The following is a 23,241-nucleotide window of genomic DNA, read 5'->3' on the forward strand; positions in this document are numbered from 1 at the left end:
GTCACACACACAGCATCTACATCTCCTAAACACATAGGGAGTGTGTGGAGGAAAGGCAGAGTAATAAGCCAAGCATTCAGAGACAAGAGGGTCAAGTGCAACTACTGGAGTTGAAAAGTGCATGAAACCTATCAGGGAATAGGAAAAATGAATATGGCAGATCCTATTAACAGTCTATCCACTATCTATTGCGCCTTCTTCCTTGGGACAATTTTGCTTAGAGAGGCAAATGTGACTGGTCTTAGGTGACGGGTCATGATTTGAGCCAATCAAGATAATCTTCTGCTGGTTTTCTCAGCATCCTTTGCAGCTAGAGATTAAAATGTGACCCAGATTTAGCCAATGAGACCTACAAAGAAATTTGCTAGCAGGGTGCAGAGGAGGAATAGCAGGGCCTTTTCCCTGATATTAGAGGAAAAATAAGGTATGATATGACTATGCTATTTGGAGCTGCAGCAGCCATCTTGCCGTCAGAGGCTCTAAGCATGAGGCTGAAAAGGCAGCATACTGAGGAAGACAGAGCAGAATGTTAGGAACGGCATGGGTTCCTGTTGGCCTCGTGCAGTGCTGAAACAATGCCAACAACCACTCACTCACAGATTTCTTGTTACGTGAGGAAAATAATCCTGACTGGCTTAAACCACACTTAATTGGGGTTTCTTCTATGAGGTAGATACTATTATTGCCTTCATTTCACAGATGAGGAAGCTGAATTTTAAAGGGTAAGATACACAAGATCACTGAGATAAATGGCACAGCCAGGATGTCAGAACAGGTCTGTCCTACTCCTTGAATCATGACTTTTCCTCCTGTTCCCCCAGAGAAACCTGGTGAGTACCCAGTACATTTCCCTTAGTACCCTGGAATGTCACTGATCAGAAGCATTGTTATGGAGACCCATCTAAAAGCTAGAAATGTTGATGGCATTTCTGCACTTGGCACTATGGTTTTCTAAGTTCCATGCATGGCTATCATCAGCTTTTGATCTAGTTCCTGTCAGTTCTGTCCACCAACTCACAACTCTTTTTCCAACCCTTTTCCTGACATCATTTTCTGTCCCCCTTTTCCCACAGTTCCACGTGCTAATTTAATGGATAGCAGATTTTTGGTCTATTCCCTTCCTCTCCCATACAATGTAAAATTTCCTGTGAAATCTCTTTTTTACCTTCCCCTTCTCTATTGCCACTGTTCTCATTTTAATATTAAAAAAAAGGAAGCAAGAAGAGAAGCAATATTTACTGAGCACCTATTGTGTGCCAGATACTATGGTAGAGACCTTAATTATTACAATAATCATCAATTCGTTTCAACTAAGAAGATCCCCCAAATCTTTGTGGAGCAAAGGTGACAGGAAGAATAGGAACTGAGAGAAAAGGTGACCAGTATCTAGAATTAATGGCTCGAACTTTGTCCAGAAGTGAAGTTTGTGGCCAAGGATGTCTACGACATGCTGCCAAATTAAAACTTGAAAGACAAAGACTCTGTTTATTGAAAAATTTATTTTAAGAGTGTCTCATAGCCTGTCAGTGAGTCAGCCGCCAAGTGTATGTGAAGAGAATGTGTCAAGAACTTACAGGTTGGTGTGGGAGCTGGGGAAGCTGGGACGATTCACTCCTGCCCACAGTAGTATGGAGGGAGGGGAAGCAGATTGCATGAGTAACTCATCTCTGCGAGGTGTTGCTTACTATTCAACACCTGCTACTGGAGCTGAGAACATACGAGAAAAAATGACCAGGCACCACCTCGATTTAGGTACCTCCTTTCCCTTTAGATTCTGAGGGGTGCATTCACTTCCTGCCAGTCCTTACCACTCTCAGAGACATTGTCTCCCCTTGGGAAGGCCCTTCTCAGGCACAATTTAGCATAAGGGAAGCAATGGTACACTTAGGCTGCTGCCTGTACAAGGGAAGAATAGCTGTGCCCAATTTAAACAGGCTTTTGGGCACCTGTAAGGTTGATGCTCAGTGGAACAACCTACAGGGTTAGGATCTTGCAGTGGGTAATAGGAGGCTTCCTAATTTGCTAGACGGTTGCTTTTGGTAAGTAGGTTCTGACCATAGAGCAGCAGGTGCTGAATGGCTTATACACAAGTCCTTCCTTCATAGGACACGTGGAATCAGAAGTGGGTTTGTGTCCTGACTCTACTGACCCCTGGATATGTGGTTCTGGGAAAGTCACTTCCCCTCTTTAAACCTCAGTTTTTTTAACCTATACAGTGGGGATAACAATAACAGCAATAGCTCTGCCTACTTCAAAGTGTAACTCTTATAATCAAATGAGAAAATACTTTGTAATCCAGAAAATAAGAGTTTAGCTATTAACCAAACAATGAAAGCTATCATTTGTTAGGTGTTCATTAGGTGTTAAACACTTTTTTTACACTAACAGAATTTAAGACCCAAAACCATAAGGGGGTGTGTGTATGTGTGAGTGTATATACACACACATATTTATTTCTCACTATTTTCACTATTTTACAGTTAAAAAACTAGGCTAGATAAATTGAATTACTGTGAAAAAAAAAAAGAAACCAACAACAACAAAAATAAAACACACAGAATGCTTCTAAGTGTTGGAATAAAGCTTCAAGTAAAATCTGAAAATAAAGGAGTTATCTTAGCTGCTCTGCTATCTGGTCTCTGGACAAAGGCTAGCTGTTCCCACAGATGCAGACTAATATCATTAGTAAAGGTCTTCTTCCCAGGCAGGATGAGAGAATGAATTCAGTCTTGGTTTTACAGAGACATGAACTAACAGGAGACCGGGGCAGATCTTCAGAAGAACGAAGTTCAGCACAGTCCCACTGGAGCCAGGGAGCACTGGGACTAACTTCAAGGCTTCTGATTCCTTGATATAAGAGTGTGAGTCAATCTTAGACTCTTTTAAAGAGAAAATGGTCAGTAACCTTTCACTACAAACAATTGGGGATGCAGATAAGTATCTGTGAAAAACAGAAGTTCTGGAGACTGGTTCAAATCTCAGCTACTTCAGTTACCATGGGACAAATATACTCTTCTGAAACTTCGGTTTCCTCATCCATAAAATGGAGATGTAGCACCTTAGAGGGCTCTCGAGTACTGCAGCGAGTGTAGGCACAGAACCTAGCATGCACGGGTGCTGTAGAATATTCATTTGGCCAATAAGACTGTTAACTTGGCTCAAAGTCAGGAGAAAGTGGAATTTTATCTGCCATTCCTCTCTAATCTTGGGAGTTTGCAGCTGTGAGGGCTTGAAACTGAAATGCTCAAATCCACTTCTAATTAGAAGATGAGGTAGGGTTGCAGGGTGGGATTTATATATGTGTATATTTATCTCTGTATATATATGTATATATATGTGTATATATATGTGTGTATATATATGTGTGTGTACGTGTGTGTGTATATATATATATATATATATTTCCCTCTAAGGAAATCTGAGTTTCTTGTCTTTGTAACTCTCCAGCTGCTCCTTGAACTTCTGTGTGGTAACTAACCTTCTACACTCAGGCAGCTCCTGTCAGGGTGGGCAGGAGCCCGGGAATGGCGTCAGCTAACTGAAATGCAATCTCAAGTGAGCTTGGGTGGGCAAGTGAGGATGTACCACCAGGAGGAGGTGTTTCTTGGAAGTGAGGGGTGAAGGGGTTTCTGGCTGAGCCTTGTGCAGCAGTAAAGGAGTCTAATTTTATCTGGTCCAGGGAAGACAGAACTGAACATGTCTCTTATTGGGATGGGTTAGAACACGATCTACCATCTGACTGGCAAAAATTAAACGTAGGGAAAAGTGTACAAGAACCATATCATTAGGCCCAAGCTAGACAAGGAGAAGGACAGAAAAACTATCCAGCCTCCTCTGCTGCTTCCACTCTTTGGAAAGCTCCTATACCCAACTCTGTTGTCTTAAAGCCTCTTAGACAAATCTTTATAGTACTGCGATTACACTGTATTGATGTTGGTGTTGTCATTACCATTATTTCTTCACATTTGTTTCCTCTGCTAGACTTTGAACAACTCGAGGAGAGTTTTTATTCCCTGTACTTTGTAGGTGTTGAGGCTCTATTAAGCAATTAAGTAAACACTAAATGATTGAAGAAAGGAACTTATGAAGAGTTCCACAGATGGTCTAAGCTTTGGTTTCTCAGGGAGAGCTTCAGGAATATGACACACAGAATGGCAACAGCTCAAAATGCTCTCCATGATCTCCACCTCTCCCATTCTGGGTGCACCCCCACCAGAGGCAGACAATGGGTGTCATGCCCATAATTTAGCTATGCAGGGACCTCTCCAGATCAGCCAGCTTCCAGCACAGTGAAGTGTGTGGCTTGTGCATACATTTGTAAATTTCATGAGGCAAAGGCAATCACACTGCTTGCAAGTCAGGCAGCTAAATGATTTATTAAGCAAAGGTTATAGCACCTGTGCCTTTTTGTCAACAAATCAGGCCCATGCCATGCCAAGTGATTCTTCTAATAGTCCAAATGGTAATTTGGTTTTAAATAGCATTTTGGATACCATGATTCTGTTGATGCAAAACAGTGATAGATTTGGGTGGTAAGGAGGAAATGCCTGTTTTTAATATTGTTTGCACTCATTTTTCATTTTAAAGAATTAGTCCTCATTGGAGTTCTGTGGGTTAAGCATTTTATTTAAACCTTTTGATTAAACTAGAACCTGTATCAAAATGAGTTCTTTGCTCAGTCCCCCTGTGTGGAAACTGGTATTTCTATTTATTACCTGATGATGAAATATTAACTTTTTTTTCTTTAAGTAAATGCCTCCTCTTAATGGTTCTCATTTTCAGGGATCAGATTAAGTTATGGGATGCAACTGAAATGGCCATTGGCTTTCTGCTATTTGAAACAATGGCAGGTTCCCTATCATTACATTATACCATTCAGTGGGCATGCAGGGTACGTTAATAGTGTCTAAAGTGAAGTAAATACTGTATGCCCCAGAGACCTTTCTATATGTTAACATCAGCTGTCACGGGACAACGTTGAAAAATAAGAGATTCAAGGTGGGACAAGTGGCCACAGTTTCTCAGTATTGATGGGTGTTCTAAAGGCTGTAGGGAGGTGGCCACCTCTCATCTCAGTGATCAGTTACAATATGGAGAAGGAGGAAAAAAATGAGAGGCAAATGATGGTAGCAGAGGTAGCAGACAAGTGAGGTGGAAGAATGGGACAGATAACTCGGCAGGAATGTTCGAACAAAGCCGAAAGCCAGGGCCAGATATACAATGCAATTGGAAGGCAGTTTGAAAGAAAACTAGCTCAAGGCAAGGCTAAAGAGAAGGCAACTCTGCTTCAGTCAAGGGAGGAATTCTCTGGAGAAAAAAACAGACTACAAGGGAAAGAGGAGGAAAAATGGCTTTCAATTATCCACGTTATCTTTCCCCACCAATCATTACAGATGATGAATAGATGCAATAAAAGCCAATATTCAATTTTTCCAATTTACATGGAAAGAAGGCCATAATATATTGTTAAGGGGAAGAAACAGCAGGCTACCAAACAGCGTATATAATACGATCTCACTTTTTGCAATATATTTGTATGCACAGAAACACTCTGGATGGATTTATACAGAAATGTTAACAGTAGGACTACAAGTGATTTGTATTATTTTTCTCATCTGTATTTTCCACAATTAACATGTATTATGAATATAATAAGAAAAAGTCATATTTTTAAAGTTCTTTCTGAACTATTTAGACTCAGCCAATGTATGCAGAGTACCCACTATGTGCTGGGCATGATAATTACTGCTTTTCTAAGCAGTCAGCACACAATTACTCTGATCAACAGTCCACTTGCTCTGACTGTTTCACAGAATTTTTTACTCCTAAGAGGTGAAAAGGACTTTAGAACTTTTTTAATGATCACGTTTTAAAAATTGTGGTGAAATACACACAATGTAACATTTACCATCTTAACCATTTTTGAGTGTACAGTTCAGTGGGATTTGGTATGTTCACATTGTTGTGCAAACATCACCAACATCCATCTCCAGAACTCTTTTCATCTCGCAAAGCTGAAACTCCGTACCCCTTTAACACTAACTCACCATTCTGCCCTTCCCCTAACCCCTGGCAGCCACTACTCTACTTTGCATTTCCATGAATTTGACTACTCTAGGTACCTCACATCCATAGAATCATACAGTATTTATTTTGTTGTGACTGGCTTATTTCACTGAGCAGAATGTCTTCAAGATTCATCCACGTTGTGGCATATGTCAGAATTTCCTTCCTTTTAAAGGCTGAGTAATATTCCATTCTATGTATAGACCACGTTTTGTTTAACCAATTCATCTGTCAATGGACACTTGGGTTGCTTCCCCTTTTTGGCTATTGTGGAGAATGCTGCTACAACCACAAGTGAACAAATATCTCTTTGAAACTTTGCTTTCCATTTTTGGGGGTATACGCTAAAGATTATATTTTAATGCAGTCTTAGGGACAAAAGCAGGGACTCCACCAGTAGTATCCCTGAGAAGTGAGCATCAGTTGCTGTTGGAATATCCCCAGGGAAAAGAGCTCACCAGCTCATAAGGCAGTAACATAATACAGTGGTTAGAGAGCACAGGCTTTGCTGTCAGACAGAACTGGGTGCAAATTCTTGCTCCACTCCTGACTATATTGTATGGCCTTGGGAAAATCAACAATCTCCTTAGTCTCAGCTTCCACATCTATAAAGTAGAGCTCTATCCTATTAGGTGACTATAAAGATTAGGTGCATCACATACTTGATGGATTTAGTACATAGAAAATGCCCAGTAGAAGCTATATACAATCAAATAACTCTTTTTCTTAAAAAAGATCTTATGATAGTCTGAAGCTGCCTACTTATAATGTCTGCATTGGTTCAATTTCTACCCACTTGAAAAAACAGAGACCCCATCAGTTCCATCTTCTACAGGATGATGCTTCAGGCATTTTAAGAGATTTCCACTGGACACTGGCCTTTGGGAGCAGAAAGCCCATTTTATTTTGCATCTGTTTATAGATTTATGTACAAGATACTGCTTCTACATTTAGAAAGCTTAAGTATCTGCTTGGGTGACTCTTCAATTCTTATTTCTCCATAGGTAGAAAGCAAAATTTTGTTTTCCCAGATAACTTTTCCTGTAATTCAATTAATATAAATGTCATGCTTTGTAACAAGGGTATCAATATAGAAAAACACAAGTTTGCCTAGGAAATCTGCTGACCATGTTCTAATTATGTTTTTAAAAATTCTTGTCAAAAATTCCTCTTCTGAACTAATGTCCTCTTGAAAGGGAACTTATTTTTTAAGGTATATTATTATTTTTATTATCTATATCTACGTATATCTAACACTTTAAGTGGTCCCAGAAAACAGTTCCTCATTTAAGGAAAGAGTTAATATATATACCTTAAAATTAAAATATTTAGAACACATAATTTTTACCTCAAGATATCTTTTTTTGGGGGAAAAATGACAACTCCATTAACATAGTTTCTCATTAGACAATTGGGAATGACTTTCTTCAAGCCAAATGTGGCAGGTGTCACTATGGTAAGAAACATTTAAGCTGTTGTTCCCATGATGCCAAATATTTAACAGAAACCAAAAAAAAAAAAAAAAAAAAAAAAAAAATTCAGTTCCAGATGCCAATATTGGGCCTACATGACATCATTCATCCAGATGCGTGGAAAATCTGGATTTTTAAGAATTGAATTTTTGTGGTCAGCATTATGAAAACTCAGATTCTGGGTTAAGTAAGGCATTTGTGAAGGAAAGCCACAGTGGCATATAATACATTTTGATTATAAAGAAATACATTGAAAAAAACACAGCATACAATTTCAGGGCTGTGAATCACAGCTTATATAAAAAATACTATGTAAAATACAAACAGGACATTTCAAAGCTGCATTTTAAAGGCTCTTAATGAAGCAACTTGAGGACATTCGTGCTTTGGGAAAAGCAATCATCCAATATAGAGCCACCATCTCCAGTTCTCCCCCTCTCATTGAACTTGGACACTTACGCCAAATGTACAAAATTAAATTATGTTCTTCTGTTTTAATGCTTTACAGGTAATTATGCAACTTCAAATTCACCAGAAAAGTGTTTGAATATTTGAAGGTATGGGAGAATAAGCAAATAACTGAAAGAATTTTGTGAGAGGTACTGAATAGGAGATTTTAATATCAGACACCATATGCAGGCCAGTTTAAGAAGAAACAGCAAAGGTGGGAAATTCAAGAGTTAACCTTCTCCTTCCCCTTTTGGCTCCCCCTCTCCTCCCAGCTGCCTTCTCTGCTGATGCTGTACTTTCTGTGACCCCGCTTCAGTGTGAGGAAGGCTTCAGATACAATGCAGTTTAACCTGTGCTGTCGACATAGCAATAAACCAAAGCCCTTTACAGAGGGGGCAAATGGACCCAGGAAGGCAAATCTATCCCATTCATATAGCACCCGGCCACAGTTTTACAAACAGAGGCAAATAGTTATAAATTAGGCATCTGGAGATTCCACACACAGGCATGTGCACAAAATTGCTCAAAGAATGTTTTCAAACACCGTGCTAAGAACCTTACAGAGAAAATACTTTCCTTATGTTAATTATGATAAAATATCGCCATGTTCTAATTAGGAAATCAGAGAGTTTATTTCAAAACGTGAATCTAATTCTATTCACAAACCTCTAAATGCCTCTACCTATACTAACTTTGAACTTAAAAAGCCTTTTACTGTTTCTCAATATACAGCAGCCATTCCAAAACTTTTCAAAAATATTTCTTCTTCTTGACCTAGACTAGCACAAAACACAACTGTCTATGGGCAGACAAGCTCTGGATGTCTGGGCAGTCCTCTTCTCTCAATCACCTGCTTCAGATATGACTCATACACACCCCTTGCCACCCACCGCACCTTGCTCCCCAGTGGCCAGCAGTAACCACTAACAAACATGTCTTATTTCTGGACTAACACCAGCAACTTCATAGGGCTCATATACCCTTTTCTCCCTCTTTCTTTTAGAAAGCTTGCCAGGTTCCTGGGGACCCTCTAATGAATACAGAGGAGTGGCTGGTCCCTCCATGCCCAGCATGCACTCTGATGTCACTGGCAACCAGATATTACTTTCAGGTTCTGTAGGGGCCTGCTTCTGTCTGCTTGCATTTAGAGGACCATGAATTCCTAAAAGAGGGAACACACACTAGCTAACACTGGGAAACCTTTTTGTGCCATAGCTAAAACAGTTCTTCTTCTACCCACTCAATACAAGAAGCAAAAATTGCAGGCAAAATTTTCTGTGATTTCTGAGAACACATGGAAATGTGGCTGGTGGGATCAGGAGGAAAGGGAAGACTGGACAGGGTCTGGAAAATGTGGCCTTTTGTGCCAAAAGACAAGTTAAAATGCACCTGATGAATAATACAAGCTGCACCACATACAGAAAAGATGAGAGCGGCCCACCTGTGTCTGTTGAGGGATATTTACAAAGCTTGGATCCCGTGGTCCAACACTGACGAATCGGTTTGCGGGGGAGGTGCTGGGTGTCGAGTAGGCTGTGAAGGGAAGGGACACATGCGTTCAGGAAGCGGCACGAGATTGCACACACAAACAACACCAAAACACACAGTCTCCGAGCCGACGCAGCTGATTAACAAGGAAATGTGCAAACACTGTAGCTAGCAAAGGGGTCTGGCTAGCAAGGGCATTTCAGACAGTCAAAAAAGGGGGAAGAGGGATTGGCTTCCAAAGACTGTTGGGATAAAATGATGTCAAACTAATGCTCAGATGAGCTATTTTCTCCTTCTACCATACAAATTAGAACATGCAGGACATTTGCAAAGTATACTTTCTGAGTTAAACATGAGCTCTGGAGTCAGAAAGAGATATCCTATTCTTTAGAGCAGAGGGAGAAAGAAATTAGGTAGGAAGGGGAGGAAAGCAGTTCATTTTACAAGCTTGCTTTTCACACCGTTACACTCTTAAAAAATCATGAAATGGTCCTGTGCCTCTACAGCTAGAGATCGAAGAGGAATCTTTATAGAAGGAACTAATGGGTTCTCCAGGAAGGAGATAGAAAACCATTCAGAATAAGCTGTCTTTATAGGCCCTGTAGTGTCTAGAATCTTTATGATGCACAAAATATGCTTTTCATATTAACATTTGTAGTTTTCCCATCCTAGAACCTTTCTGTTCAGGCATAAACTATCAAGACCCTTTATCAACTAAGATATCACACTGGAACCTCAGGTACCACACTTCAGTTTACTATCCTTTCTTGGTTCATGGAAGTTTTGTTGTTGGTTTTCGTATCTGTACTTAAGAGCTTCTTTCTACTTTAATGGGAAAAAATTCAGTGGCTTTGTTGTTTCACTGGCTCATAAATCCAAAGGTACATTTTGTTTTTTGGTGTCCTGCAATTCACTTCTTTATCATCACCTCCAAGGATTTGTTCACATTCTTCCTCTGTACTAGAATCTTTAGACTGTTACTTAAAAATTTCAAATGTCTTAACAATAATTAAAAAGGCCTAAGGTTTTTAAACTAACTCCAGACACACATCATCTAAGAAACAATCTAGGTTTTTAAGCTAACTCTAGACAAACACCATCTAAGAAACAATCAGGATATGCAACTTTTTAAAACACAGATAATTGAGGGCATGATATCAAATTCCTGCCAGATTTTTTTTTTCCTTATTGACATCATCTGCTCCTCTTACTCTGGCTTTCTGTTTTACAGAAAATTGCTTATACTTCTTGTTTCTCTCATTAAACAAATCTAGGGATAAAATTTCCACCATCTGGCCCAGACCCTGTTGGTTGTCTTTGGTAAGAGCTAAGCCACCCAAACACATCTGCAATGGTCACATGGATGTGGACATGGCTGTGTTAAAACGGCACTGAACAGAGGCTGAGCATGCGGGTCCCTGATGTCTCTTAAATAAGAAACTTTTTGTGGTAATAGTATTTGTTTTAGGAGGATCTATTCGGTAATGACTTTATTTAAAATGATCTAAATGTATGATATGTCATACTGTCTAGCAATGTAAATCTACTGATTTTGTCTCTAGCCCATGCTATGCCAGACTAATTTGAACAGATTTGAGAAATACCTCTGCCTTTAGCCATTCTGCCTGTACCTCTCACTTACTGGTATGGGGGTAATTTAATTTTTTTAAAAGCTCAGTAAAATAATCTATATTAAGTGTTCCATTCACCCCATGGCTTTACTTTGATATGCTTTGAGAAACAGCAACATAAAGTTTTTATATTGAAAATGAGAGACTATAATTACCTGATAGTGTGTTCCCCTGCTCTTAGAGCACAAAGAGGATGTGGGAGGGATAAAGAGGAAGCTAGGAGGTGAAATAACCTGTTGAACCTGTTAGTGGTTAGGGAAAAAAGTGTTCTTTCACACATGAATAGGTAGGTAGGTTGAGAAGGAACAAAAAGGAATGAAGGGTATATTAAGGTATGAAGTCTACGAGTGATTGATGACAGACGCTGAAACGTGAGTCCATGTTTGATGGCCCTGATAGAACAGTGTGCACTCGCCTGCTGCTCATCATAGACACATAGCAGGATTTCCTATGACATTCTTACCACACTGGGGACATCCAAAACAAGCATGCTAACTGATCCCAACACAGAAGCCATTCTGGGGGTTGAGGGGGGGTGTCATTTTTTGTGAAGATAGCTTCACTACAGCAAGCTTGCTAAATCTGGAAAGGTATTTATATTATATCCCATCATCTATTTTTGCTTAACCTCAATTTCTCCATTTGAAAGAAGATTTAGCATACAAATACTTTAGCTCACAAAATTTCTATGAGGCCAACAATCAGATATTTTCTCTTCTTCAATCATGGGACAAAACTTGCAGTCTTAGTTTCAGAACATCCCAGAAGGCCTTTCATGCTATCAAAGCCTACCAGAGCTTCTAGAAATTTGATTCTAGTTCTTTAAGAAAAAGAACAATGGTAAGAGAGGTGCTAGGGGGTTTGCATTAAAATATATATATATACACACACACAAACACATATATAACAGCTACAAAAGTCTACTAGCCTTTGAGTACTCAAGTGAAAGAATGGGACAAATGGTGCCCAGGCAAGTTTATTCCATAGAAAGCTAGCTTCTGGGAAAAGGACACAGGGAAAATAAAGGAAGGAAGAAAGAAATTCTGACTCATCTTCCATTATTCTAGCAGGGCGGTTACCTATAACAGGATATAGTCCCAAAAATGATATAACATAAGTTGAATTTGATTTTCCTAAAGAAACAATTGGATAAGGGAATTACACTGTTGAATAAAACCTTAATTGAAACTTTTTGTTAAAACAACCACATTTACCATAGTGAATCAATTATACATGCACAGTTAAGAGCTTACAATGTGAATATAAAATCAAGCAAAGGGGCAATAAGGTAATCAATTACATGCAACTGTGTATACTATGATATTATATCATATTCATATCTTTCTTAATTACAATTCTTGCCTTATTTACAACAGCAATAATCAAAGCTGTAGGTAGAACTATGAAAAATAATAAAATCCAGAAAATAGTTTTCTGGGGAGATTATTGTAGGACATTTTTGGGAATTCTGGAGGGGAGGTTCAGAAGTACTTGATGACTTACTGATAAAGTCAACAGGGAAATCAACTTGGCTACCTAATCTTATTATAAGAATCCTTATGGCAAACATGACTATTAGAAATCAAATCATTGATTATTTGGCTGCTTCTGAAACAGAAAGTGTTTGCTTTTTTTTAGCAGTCATTTTACCTATATTAGCAATAGCGCTATGAACCATTTTCCTAACATTGAAGAATGTTCCTATAAGAAGCTTCTGGCAAGCTCTCATTTGCACTAATCTGACCATATTTTCTCTCTCTCTCTAATGTATTTCTTCACATTATCCAAGAGTCTTAGTTTGGCCTGCACTACAGCAGTAAGTTTCAAAATCCCAAACCAGAATTTGATCCCATATCCAGAAAATTTGCATTCTTTCTGTGTTACCCCCTTATGGTAGGCATTGCTAATTATATAATCCTTCACTTAGACAATACCGGTCCTGCCTCCCTAAGATCAGTCGGGGAATGGCTCAAGAACAGTTCTCTCTTTATGAACAATAGTTTGACAGGGCCTCTGAGGATGTTAGGAATTATCTCTAGGGGCATTGTGGGGTACATGGACATGAGGGAGTGGGGTGGAGAGGGTTAGTAGGGGGAATCATCCAACAGTACTGCTCTTTTTTTTTTTTTTTTAAATAGAGACGGGGATCTCGCCATGTTGCTCAGGCTGGTCTCAAACTCTTGGGCTCAGGCAATCCTCTCGCCTCGGCCTCCCAAGGTGCTGGGACCAAGCACTGCTGTTTATCATGGCGGATGTCCCTGAGAGGACTGAACCGCCGTTACGTCTTCAGAAATGAATGTGGCTTACTGACTGCTAGCCAAACAAAGTCCAGTTTTTGTTGTTCCTGTTAGGTTTCCTTTATTCTTTTTCCAAATGGGAAGGTATAAGGGATATATCTGCAAAAACGAACCACGGCATTTCCAGATGAATTAGTTTTGAGTCTGTAATAGCCTTCACTCAACAATTATACCTGAACATGGTGTTGAAAACGTGGTCAAACTGATTTGAGTGGAGATGCTTTCAGCTTGTCTTTGGAAAAACTATGACTGAAGAAGAAGATATTAAGATATTAAAATATTTATGCCAACGTCGGTTGAGGTTTCTTTATTTTTTTGAGATGGAGTCTGGTTCTGTCGCCCAGGCTGGAGTGCAGTGGCATGAACACAGTTTACTGAAGCCTTGACCTCTTGAGCTCAAATGATTCTTGTATTTCAACTTCCTGAGTAGCTGGGACTACAGACACACGCCATCATGCCCTTCTAATTTTTAAAATTATTTGTGGAGATGAGGTCTCCCTATGTTGCCCAGGCTGGTCTCAAACTCCTAGGCTCAAGTGATCCTCCCACTTTGGCCTCCCAAAGTGCTGGGATTACAGGCGTGAACCACCACACTCAGCCAGTTGATGTTTCTTTAAGATAAAAATAATATTAATAAAATTCCCCAAATCTGACAAACTAGAAAATGTGAGTTCACATTGGTTGGTTTTGAAAGCAGGCAGTTAGTTTCAAGGTTTAGTTCAAATTTAGCAATCACTAAAATACATGTAATCACAGAAAGGCAGAAAAGGGAGAAAATTTAGCCAGATTTCTTCCGTGTAAAGGGTAAACCTGAAAGGGGAGCTGCTCTTTGAACAAACACCCCTCCATATACCCACAGGGTGCCCAGAAGGAGGCTAAGTGGCTGGTTTCACCTGAGGCTGACCTACTTGAGTGACAGCCAGCTCCTCTGGCCGCAGCTAGGAGGAAAATGTGAGGCACCTTGGCAGAAAAGATACGGCAGGGTGAGCTTTGAGGTTCTGAATTTACTTCCAGATGCAGGAAGCGATGAGGTACCCTAAACCCTGGCAGCCTGGCCTACAAACCGACATGAAGTTTGAAGAGAAACTGGTCTTCTGTTTTATCAAATACTCCAAATATACGGAAGTAGCAAACATTCACCCCCTCTTCATTCCCTTAAACTCGATCTACCAAGTCTAGCTTCCGCAGTGCATCATAGAGACATTTTAATAGATTCATTTTTCTCTCTCTCTCCAAGAGATATTTCAACACTTGCTACGTGCCAGGCTCTGTACTGAGCACTATGGAGGATGCAAAGGCGAGTGAGACACACTGCTATCCCCAACATGTTACAGCCTAATGGGGAGAGATAAGTACAGAAGATGGAAACACGAGTGCCTAAAAAGTAATATAAATAAAACTCTGCAGGGTGTAAAGGACAGAAAAGTGACACTGGCAGGAGGAACAGGACAAGCTTTACAGGGAAGATGGACCGGGCTTCTGGGATGGGCTGTGAAAGATGTGTTGGTTGACAGGTTCCAGTGGACTGAGGCCATCAAGGGCACAGCACAATTGGAGGAACACAGGCAGGGAATGGAGCTAGCAATTGCGGAGGGAAAGGAGAAAATAGAGAAATTGCAAATTACGTTTTGCCATACAGCAAGGAAAGGTAATATTTTAAGGATCAGGGATCTAAATGTTTGAAAATGACGGGCAAGAAGCCTGTTGAATTTATTTTAAGAGGAGGAAATAATTTACAAAATAAACAGACACCAAATTTCAATTCTAAACACTGTTAAGGCAACTAGACATTCTTCCGCTCTAAACCTTTCCCTTCTCATCTCAAATATCAAGATGCACCTTCATGTGTTCCCTCGTTTTCAGAAACTCAGACATATTCATGTGTGGGAGTCTCCCTCTAAAGCTAGTCGAAAATTCAATTTTATTCAAAATAGGCTTACTATATGATTCTACTACCTGCTCAAAATTTGCCAGTTATTAGACAAAAGTAATCAAAACAAGTTCAGGAATATAGACTTAAACAGAACCCTGGGTATTCAAATTGCAATTTTATTAAATGTTTATCAGTGACTCCTGGCAGTAAAGGAAACGTGCCTAAGAAGCATTCAGTTGCAAACTGAAACAAGGAGGTGGCTAAATACCTCATTGAAATAATTTCCCGAATCTTTTAACTGCACTGTCATGCTATTTAAAAAAAAAAAAAGGCCCTGTGAGAAAACTTTCATTTCTAAAAAAAATGCAGAAACTGTTAGAAAATATATCGGCTAATTTCTATATGAAACCATTACAACTGAACTCACTTAAAAATTTGAACAGCACTATTTCTTACAAGGTCACAAAAGAAATGCTAGAAAGTATTGGAGTGTTTCTCCTTCAAAGAAATCAATTGGTATCGACAAGTTTACAGGGCCTGGGTTAGTATTAGTAATATCATTAGATAGCTAGAGAAACAGCCTTTTAAAAATCTACAGGCCTTACTTACACATGATCCAATATTCAGAGATTTAGAAACCCCCACATGATGGAATGGATGTTGTAGTTTTTATCCAGATGTTTAGCATCTAGAGGATAACTACGCCGAATTTCTATTATTCTGATCACATCTGTACAGCTACCTCATCCTATTATTTCTGCAAATCTTTTGTCTCTACAAACAAGTTACCAACAGCAACAACAAAAACTCACAACCCTCAGGGCACAGAATAAAAGCCTCCTTATCGCTAGTAATTACAGAAAAACATACCCACAAGCTTCCTTCCTGAAAAGCTAATGAATTCTAACTTAAATATATTAGCAATGCTTAACGTGTATGCTAACTATTTGCATGGCATGTCTAAGGTGCCAAGAAGTCACAAAAATCATGAAAAGAAATAGTCTGGCCAGATGGCTTTGCTCTGTTAGTATTTCTGTTTGTATTAAGGATCCTAAGGGCAGTAGGAGGTCAAGCTATATCAGAATTTGGGGTAAAACGTATAGAAAGGGAGGTGCAAGAGAATTCATGTTATAATGTGCACACAGAGAGGAGACCAGAGTAACCCTTCAACTGGAGACGCTTTGACCTTATGTTACCAAAATCTGTGCAAGAAGGCACTTTACAATGAGTGCAATGAGTGTTTCCTGTAGCCAATCTTTTTTGTTTAGAGACAGGGTCTTATTCTGTCACCCAGGCTGGAGTGGAGTGCAGTGGTGTCATCATAGCTCATTGCAGCAAGTGATCTTCCCACCTCAGCTTTTCCAGTAGTTAGGACTACAAGCACGTGCCAAGGTGCCCAGCTAATTTTTTTACTTTTATTTTTTGTAGAGGTAGGGGTCTCACTATGTTGCTCAGGCTGGTTTGGAACTCCTGGTTTCAAGCAATCTTCCTGCGATGGCCTCCCAAAGTGCTGGGATTACAGGGGCAAGCCACTACACCTGGCCCACAGTCTGTCTGTTTGAACTGCCTGTAACATTCTTTCTCATAATAGTTTTTAAAGGCTAAGAATACAACTTTGTTTCAGTTCATTTAAATTTATTTCTGATGGCTGATCCAAATTTTATGACTGTCATTTATTTTTATGTGTATGCTGTGTGTTGCTCAATTGACAGAAAATATTTATTGATCAGAAGCAACCATGTACATGGGTAGGGACAGGTGAAAGTTATATTAAATAGCCACAGGGAATAAACCCTGGATTCGGCTGGGGTTTGCTAAAAAAAGAAACTTAGATCAATATATTGGATTGTTCCCTCTTGAAAGACTTCTGCAGCCTCTCAAAAGGCAGTGCAACTCTGGAAATCTACTTCAGGAATTTATCCTCCACAAATACTAATAATACAGATAAAGGTTTATGCTACAAGATGTTCATTACATCATTACTTATAAGAGCAACAAATTGGAACCAACTTATAAGTTAACGCTTCATCCATACATTGGAATATTTTGCAGCCATTAATAATATCTTAAAATAATAATGTAATGTGCTTATAAGACAAAATAAGAATCATTTACAAAACTGTATAATACACACATACACACATATATCATGATCAATTATGATTAAAATATGCACAGAAAATGACTGGGAAATATGCACAGAGAGTGATTGTCTTTGAAGACTGGGATTATGGATGATTTTTTTTTTCTTTTTTTGAGATGGGTCTTGCTCTGTTGCCCAGGCTAGAGTGCAGTGGCTTTAACATGGCTCACTGCAGCCTTGACCTGCTGGGCTCAAGTGATCCTCCTGCCTCAGCCTCCCGAGTAGCTGGGACCACAGGTGTGTGCCACATGCCTGGAAATTTTTATTTTTTGTAGAGACACTGTCTCATTATGTTGCCCAGGCTGGTCTTGAACTCCTGGGCTCAAGCCATCTTCCTGTCTCAGCCTCCCAATGTGCTGGGATTACAGGTGTGTGCCATGACACCCAGCCGGATTATGGATGATTTTTAAATAACTTCCAGTAATTTTTAATCTTAAATAAAACATAAATGGAACCTAAAAATCTCAAAAAATACTTTTTTTGGAGACAGTGCAACATAGTAAATAGAAAATAAATTTGAAAAACCAGCAAATCCTGGATTGAATTCATTAGAGCTCTTATTAGAAATGTGATCTTGGCAAGCCAGTTAACCTCTCTGAACTTCTCTATATAGAGTCCAGTATAATGGACATTACTCCAATCTCCCAGCCCTTTAACTAAGGCTTTAACCCCTCTGTGATATCCAACAGGTCACTCTCTTCACAGGAACAGTCCAAACGGTGATCCCTATGGAGAGGCTTTGCAAATAGGATGGGAAATCCCTAAAATTCCAATTTTAATATAATTGATACAAGTAAAGAAAAACACTAAAATCATTTCATTAGGGACTACTGATGCCAATATCTGATAAGGGACATTATATCCCCCAACACATTTGCCTTCCAACAATTAAAAAAGATAACACCCAAACTTCTCAAGGGTTAATGTTATGATCATACTGGCACACAATTTGAAAAGGTGTAAATTGGCACAACCTTTCTGAAAGCAATGAAGTAATGTGTATCAAGAGGAATGTTCATACTGTTTGTATTAGCAATTCCAATTCTAGAAACATATCCTAAAAAAAATTATTAGAGTTGGGGACAAAAATACATGTCTAAGGATATGCTGGAGCATACTCCATAGGTTAGAAGAAAAGTTTATGTCCTATAGTAAGAATATAGGTAAAAATTATTTAAAATCCTATTTCTTAACTTTTTTTTGAGTAAGAAAAGGCATAAAATGTGAATTAATGGCATACTAGATATTATATTCGGTATGGTCACAATCATCTTATATGTGTATACACACACACACACACACACACACAGATGAGGAAACAAAACCAAAATGTTAATAGTTGATAATGGGAGAATATAATTTTCTTTTTTATGCTTTTCTATATTTTGCAAATTTCCTAAAATGCCATATATTATCTTTATAAAGAAAGACTTAAACTCATCTGTCATCTGAAATAATAAAAAACTAAGGTGAACACAAGAGTTGACTGGGTTATGACGACCCAAATGAATGGAATCATCCAATATTCTGTTCTTTTTCCTATTCCTTCTTTGTAATGCTTATCTCTTAATCTTTTTCCTGCTTTGGTTTCCATGTTTTTCATCTATTTCAATGTACCCAGGATGGTGTTATTCTTGACGTAATGTAAAAGATTTTTAATGGGGTGTTTTAAGATTTTCAAAGGAAAGCTGCATGATATTACACCTCTAAACATAGTATGTGTCCTGGTGGAGTAGAAAACACTGGGCTTTGGAGTCCAGCAGACTGGGATCTGAACCTTTGCTCCGTTTCATCTTCTTTAAAAGGGGCTAACAATTCCAATTGTGCAGATTCATAATAACAAATGCAACTAAGGTAACGCATATGAAAATGCCTATCAAAATGCTTCATTTTTAATAATTCCTTTTCTTTTCATTTAAAAAATTTTAACACTAAAATTATTAGACTACACAAAATTAAAATACTCTAAAAAGTATTTATAACAAATTATGTTATAAGATAGTACAAGTACATTTATATTTAATGGGTTCGTAAGGCAGAACCTGCAACCAACTAATAGCTACTGTGAATGAAAATGCTCACCACCTTACACTGAACCCCATGCTCTCTGTGAGGGGGAAAAGAGTATTATTTTTTACTAGAAAAATCACACATTTTTGGAATCACTCCAAAAGTTCAGGTTAGTACAGCTAAAAGCTAGATGTATAAAAATTGCCAAGGATTTTATGAACTCCCCCATGTGTGAGTATGTGGTTTTGATCACTGTCATCATTTTAGTATAAACAAGATTATTAGATCACTAGACAAATATTTTTAAGAATAAAGAAATCATAATATTTGATATAAAAGGAGGACTGAAAACTTAGCAATATCTTTCTCACTGGATAAGGCACCAAAAAGTTGTCTGCCAACAACCTTGTCCCTTTCCCTGGAGTAAACCACCATTAGTTTCTATCCTTCCACATACAGTCTGATATGTACATGCATCCCCTCTCCCATGCAGCATTCCATACATATTTCTTAGCACTCTCCTTTGCTGAATTAATGTAACAATATAACTCAAGGATTAGTCCATGAATTCATGGAGACAGACCTATCTTTTTATTTTTAAAGAGTTCCTAATGTACAATACTCGGTAGGTATTTCAGTTATTGCCAGTCTCTTATTGTAATCAATGTTGCAATCAATACTTTATGTACATTTTTGTTCATGTGCCCTAGCCATGTATGCACGGCTTACATGTAAAATTTATATATGTACTAATATAGGTACAAAATGTAAACATGTTTTTGTGTTATAAAGTTTATCACACGCATTTACATTTTATATATATAAAAAACTAAAATGTCCTCTGTAGAGGTTGAACCAATTTACAGTCCTTTAGTAGCACAACAGAACGTCTGTTTTCCACATGCTTGCCAATATTGTGTTAAGACACCTTTTGATCTTTGCTAATCTAATAGGTAAAAATATCATTCAAGTTTTAATCAGTATTGCTCTCATGATACATGAATGAGATGTCTTTCAAATGTTTTCCTTTTCTGTTTATATCCTTTTCTTGTCTTTCTATTGGATTGTTGGTCTTTCTCTTACTAACTTTTAAAAATAATTTATATGTTAGATAATTTAGCCCTGTCAGGTCTGTTACAATTTTTTTTTCTATCTTTCGTGTTTTGACTTTGTTCATGGTGTTTTTTCCATGCATATATTTTGGATACTTTCCTTTCATGGATGCTGGTTTTTTGGCATTATTTAGAAAGCCCTTCTTTACTCCAATAGTATAAAAATTTGCCCTGTATTTTCTTGTGCTATTTTATGGCTTAATATTATATTTTTGATTCCGGCTGAAATTTGTTTTGATGTAAGAAACATTATTTTTTCCAGACTGTCCCAATATACTTTACTCACTAACCCCTTTTGCTTCTCTAATATAAAATGCCACTGTTATCATAGATTAAAATACTGTATGTATTTAAGTCTCTTTCATAATCTCTCAATTTTTGAAACATAATGGGATAGCAGCAGCACTGACAGAGGAATTAAAATTAACATGGAAATCGAGCAAAGTAAAATAAGTTCCCTGGCACTAAGTGACATCAGACCTTAAACTAAGAGTAGGTGAGAACAATGAAAGAGTTTGGGGATTGTTCCGTATCTTGTCTGTGGTATTGGTTACAAGAATGTTATTAACATTCACAGAGCTGTACACTAAAGAGTGAATTTTATTGAATGTAAAATTTTAAAATTAAGAAAAAGAACAGTAACATAGTCCAGGCATCACTAATGAAAAAAAACAGTTCCGCGAATGGAAGCCACTAACTCCTTTTTTTCATTCTTTCTTAAAATCTACTGCTTCTTCTCTGACAGAGGAAACACAGTCCTTATATTTCCCCTCAAACTTTCTGCTCTCTTCCTTTACCTGCTAATAAGATGCACTCTCTGGAACAGAAACCAAATCATACTTAAGTATAAACAACTACTAACATCTTCCTCTGTATTTCTCCCATTGGGTTTTCACTGAAAAAAACAAAACAAAAAACCAAAAAACCAAGAAGCTCTGGGCTAAAGCAAAGATCCTCATGCTACAGCCAAGCCTATGAGCTCTAGGTTGAAGGTGAATTGGATGGAAATTATGACTCTAGCATCCTGGCTGAATGACCTTGAGAAAGTTACTTTATCTTTCCATGCCTTGTCTTTCTCAATCTGGCTAACAAGAGAATTTATTTCATAGGATTATTCTGAGGATGAAGTAAGATAATACACATATAAAAACATTTTGTGAAGTGGGCCAGGCACAGTGGCTAATGCCTATAATCTCAACACTTTGGGAGGCCGAGGCAGGTGGACCGCTTGAGGCCAGGAGTTTGAGACTAGCCTGGCCAACATGACGAAACCCTGTCTTAACTAAAAATACAAAAATTAGCTGGAAGTGGTGGTGTGCACCTGTCATCCCAACTACTCAGGAGGCTGAGGCATGAGAATCATTTGAACCAGAAAGATGGAGGTTGCAGTGAGCTGAGATTGCGCCACTGCACTCCAGCCTGGGTGACAGAGCAAGACTCTGTTGCAGAAAGACAAACAAACAAAAAAACAAAAAAACAATTTGTGAAGTGCCTGACACATCTGTAAAAGTAAAATACTTGGGCCAGGCACAGTGGCTCATGCCTGTAATCCCAGCACTTTGGGAGGTTGAGGCGGGCGGATCACAAGGTCAGGAGTTCGAGACCAGCCTGGCCAATATGGCGAAACCCTGTCTCCACCAAAAAATACAAAAATTAGCCAGGTGTGGTGGTGGGTGCCTGCAGTCCCAGCTACTCAGGAGGCTGAGGCAGGAGAATCGCTTGAACCCAGGAGGTGGAGGTTGCAGTGAGCTGAGATAATGCCACTGCACTCCAGCCTGGGTGACCAAGCGAGACTCCATCTCAAAAAAAAAAAAAAAAAAAGCAAAATACTTTGTTGTTGTTAATTTCTGACAGTAGCAGACAGCTGTGGTTCCCCCCAGAATCAGAAATCTAGTGACATTGTTTGTAATTTGTTCAGTTACAGTATGAGGTAGTAGAAAGAGCACGGAAAGGCCTGTATTTGACTCCCTACCAAACTAACCTGGGAATGTAACCTCCGTCTTCCAATCTCAGTTTCCTTGCCTATGAAATCCTGACCTCACAGGAGTGTTGAGAAGATGGGATAAGATAATATATATGTAAAAAGAGCTTTGTTAACCAAAAAGCATTGAACACATGTTAATTATTATACGAGAAATTTTAAATCCCAGTCATAGATTATTGTTATGTTCTTGGCTAACGAATTCATATTCATTTGTATAATGAATATACACAAGATTCATCAAAGATATAAAAATAAAAAATAAAGGTAACTTATTATATGCTTCTATTTTAATAGAATTCTAGTTGAAAAACTTCAAAGTTCATAGTGAAGAAGGCATGGAGAAACATATTGATAGGTCTTTTATGCATTTTTAAATTGAGTTTTTGTGTTCCTACTTAATTAAAAAAATATGAATGTTTTATCTTCCATCATAATTCAAAAGTGTTTTTTCTCTTTCCATTATATTTCTAGATTATGATGCCAATCTTCATTTTTTTCTGGAAAAGTCCATTTTTATAGTATATTGATTCCAATCTACAATATAAAAATTGGAACTTAAAAGTACAGTTACCAGAAAGAATTGTGTATTTTGAATTACCACAGCACAAACAGACCCAAACATAATGAAAGATTTATCCCATGCCTGAGCTGTTCTCAGGACTCTTAGGTCTATTCATTCATTGTACTACATGTTCAAAAAGGAGTCCCTTCTCAA

General features: G+C 38.3%; 1 protein-coding gene across 4 annotated transcripts in view; it reads right to left on the reverse strand.

The window, feature by feature from the left end:
* The window catches only part of NFIA (nuclear factor I A), a 388,160-nt gene that overhangs the window by 26,730 nt on the left and 338,189 nt on the right, over positions 1-23,241 (reverse strand). For 2 of the 4 annotated variants that reach the window (XM_055361718.2, XM_004025889.5), the window contains exon 10: positions 9,430-9,521. The exons of the other annotated variants lie outside the window; for them this stretch is intronic. In XM_055361718.2, coding sequence (XP_055217693.1) covers positions 9,430-9,521 — 92 coding nt within the window. The remainder of the gene's footprint in view (positions 1-9,429; positions 9,522-23,241) is intronic. 4 annotated transcript variants of the gene reach the window in all.

Source organism: Gorilla gorilla, chromosome 1, assembly GCF_029281585.2.
Source record: "Gorilla gorilla gorilla isolate KB3781 chromosome 1, NHGRI_mGorGor1-v2.1_pri, whole genome shotgun sequence".
NCBI classification, from domain to species: domain Eukaryota; kingdom Metazoa; phylum Chordata; class Mammalia; order Primates; family Hominidae; genus Gorilla; species Gorilla gorilla.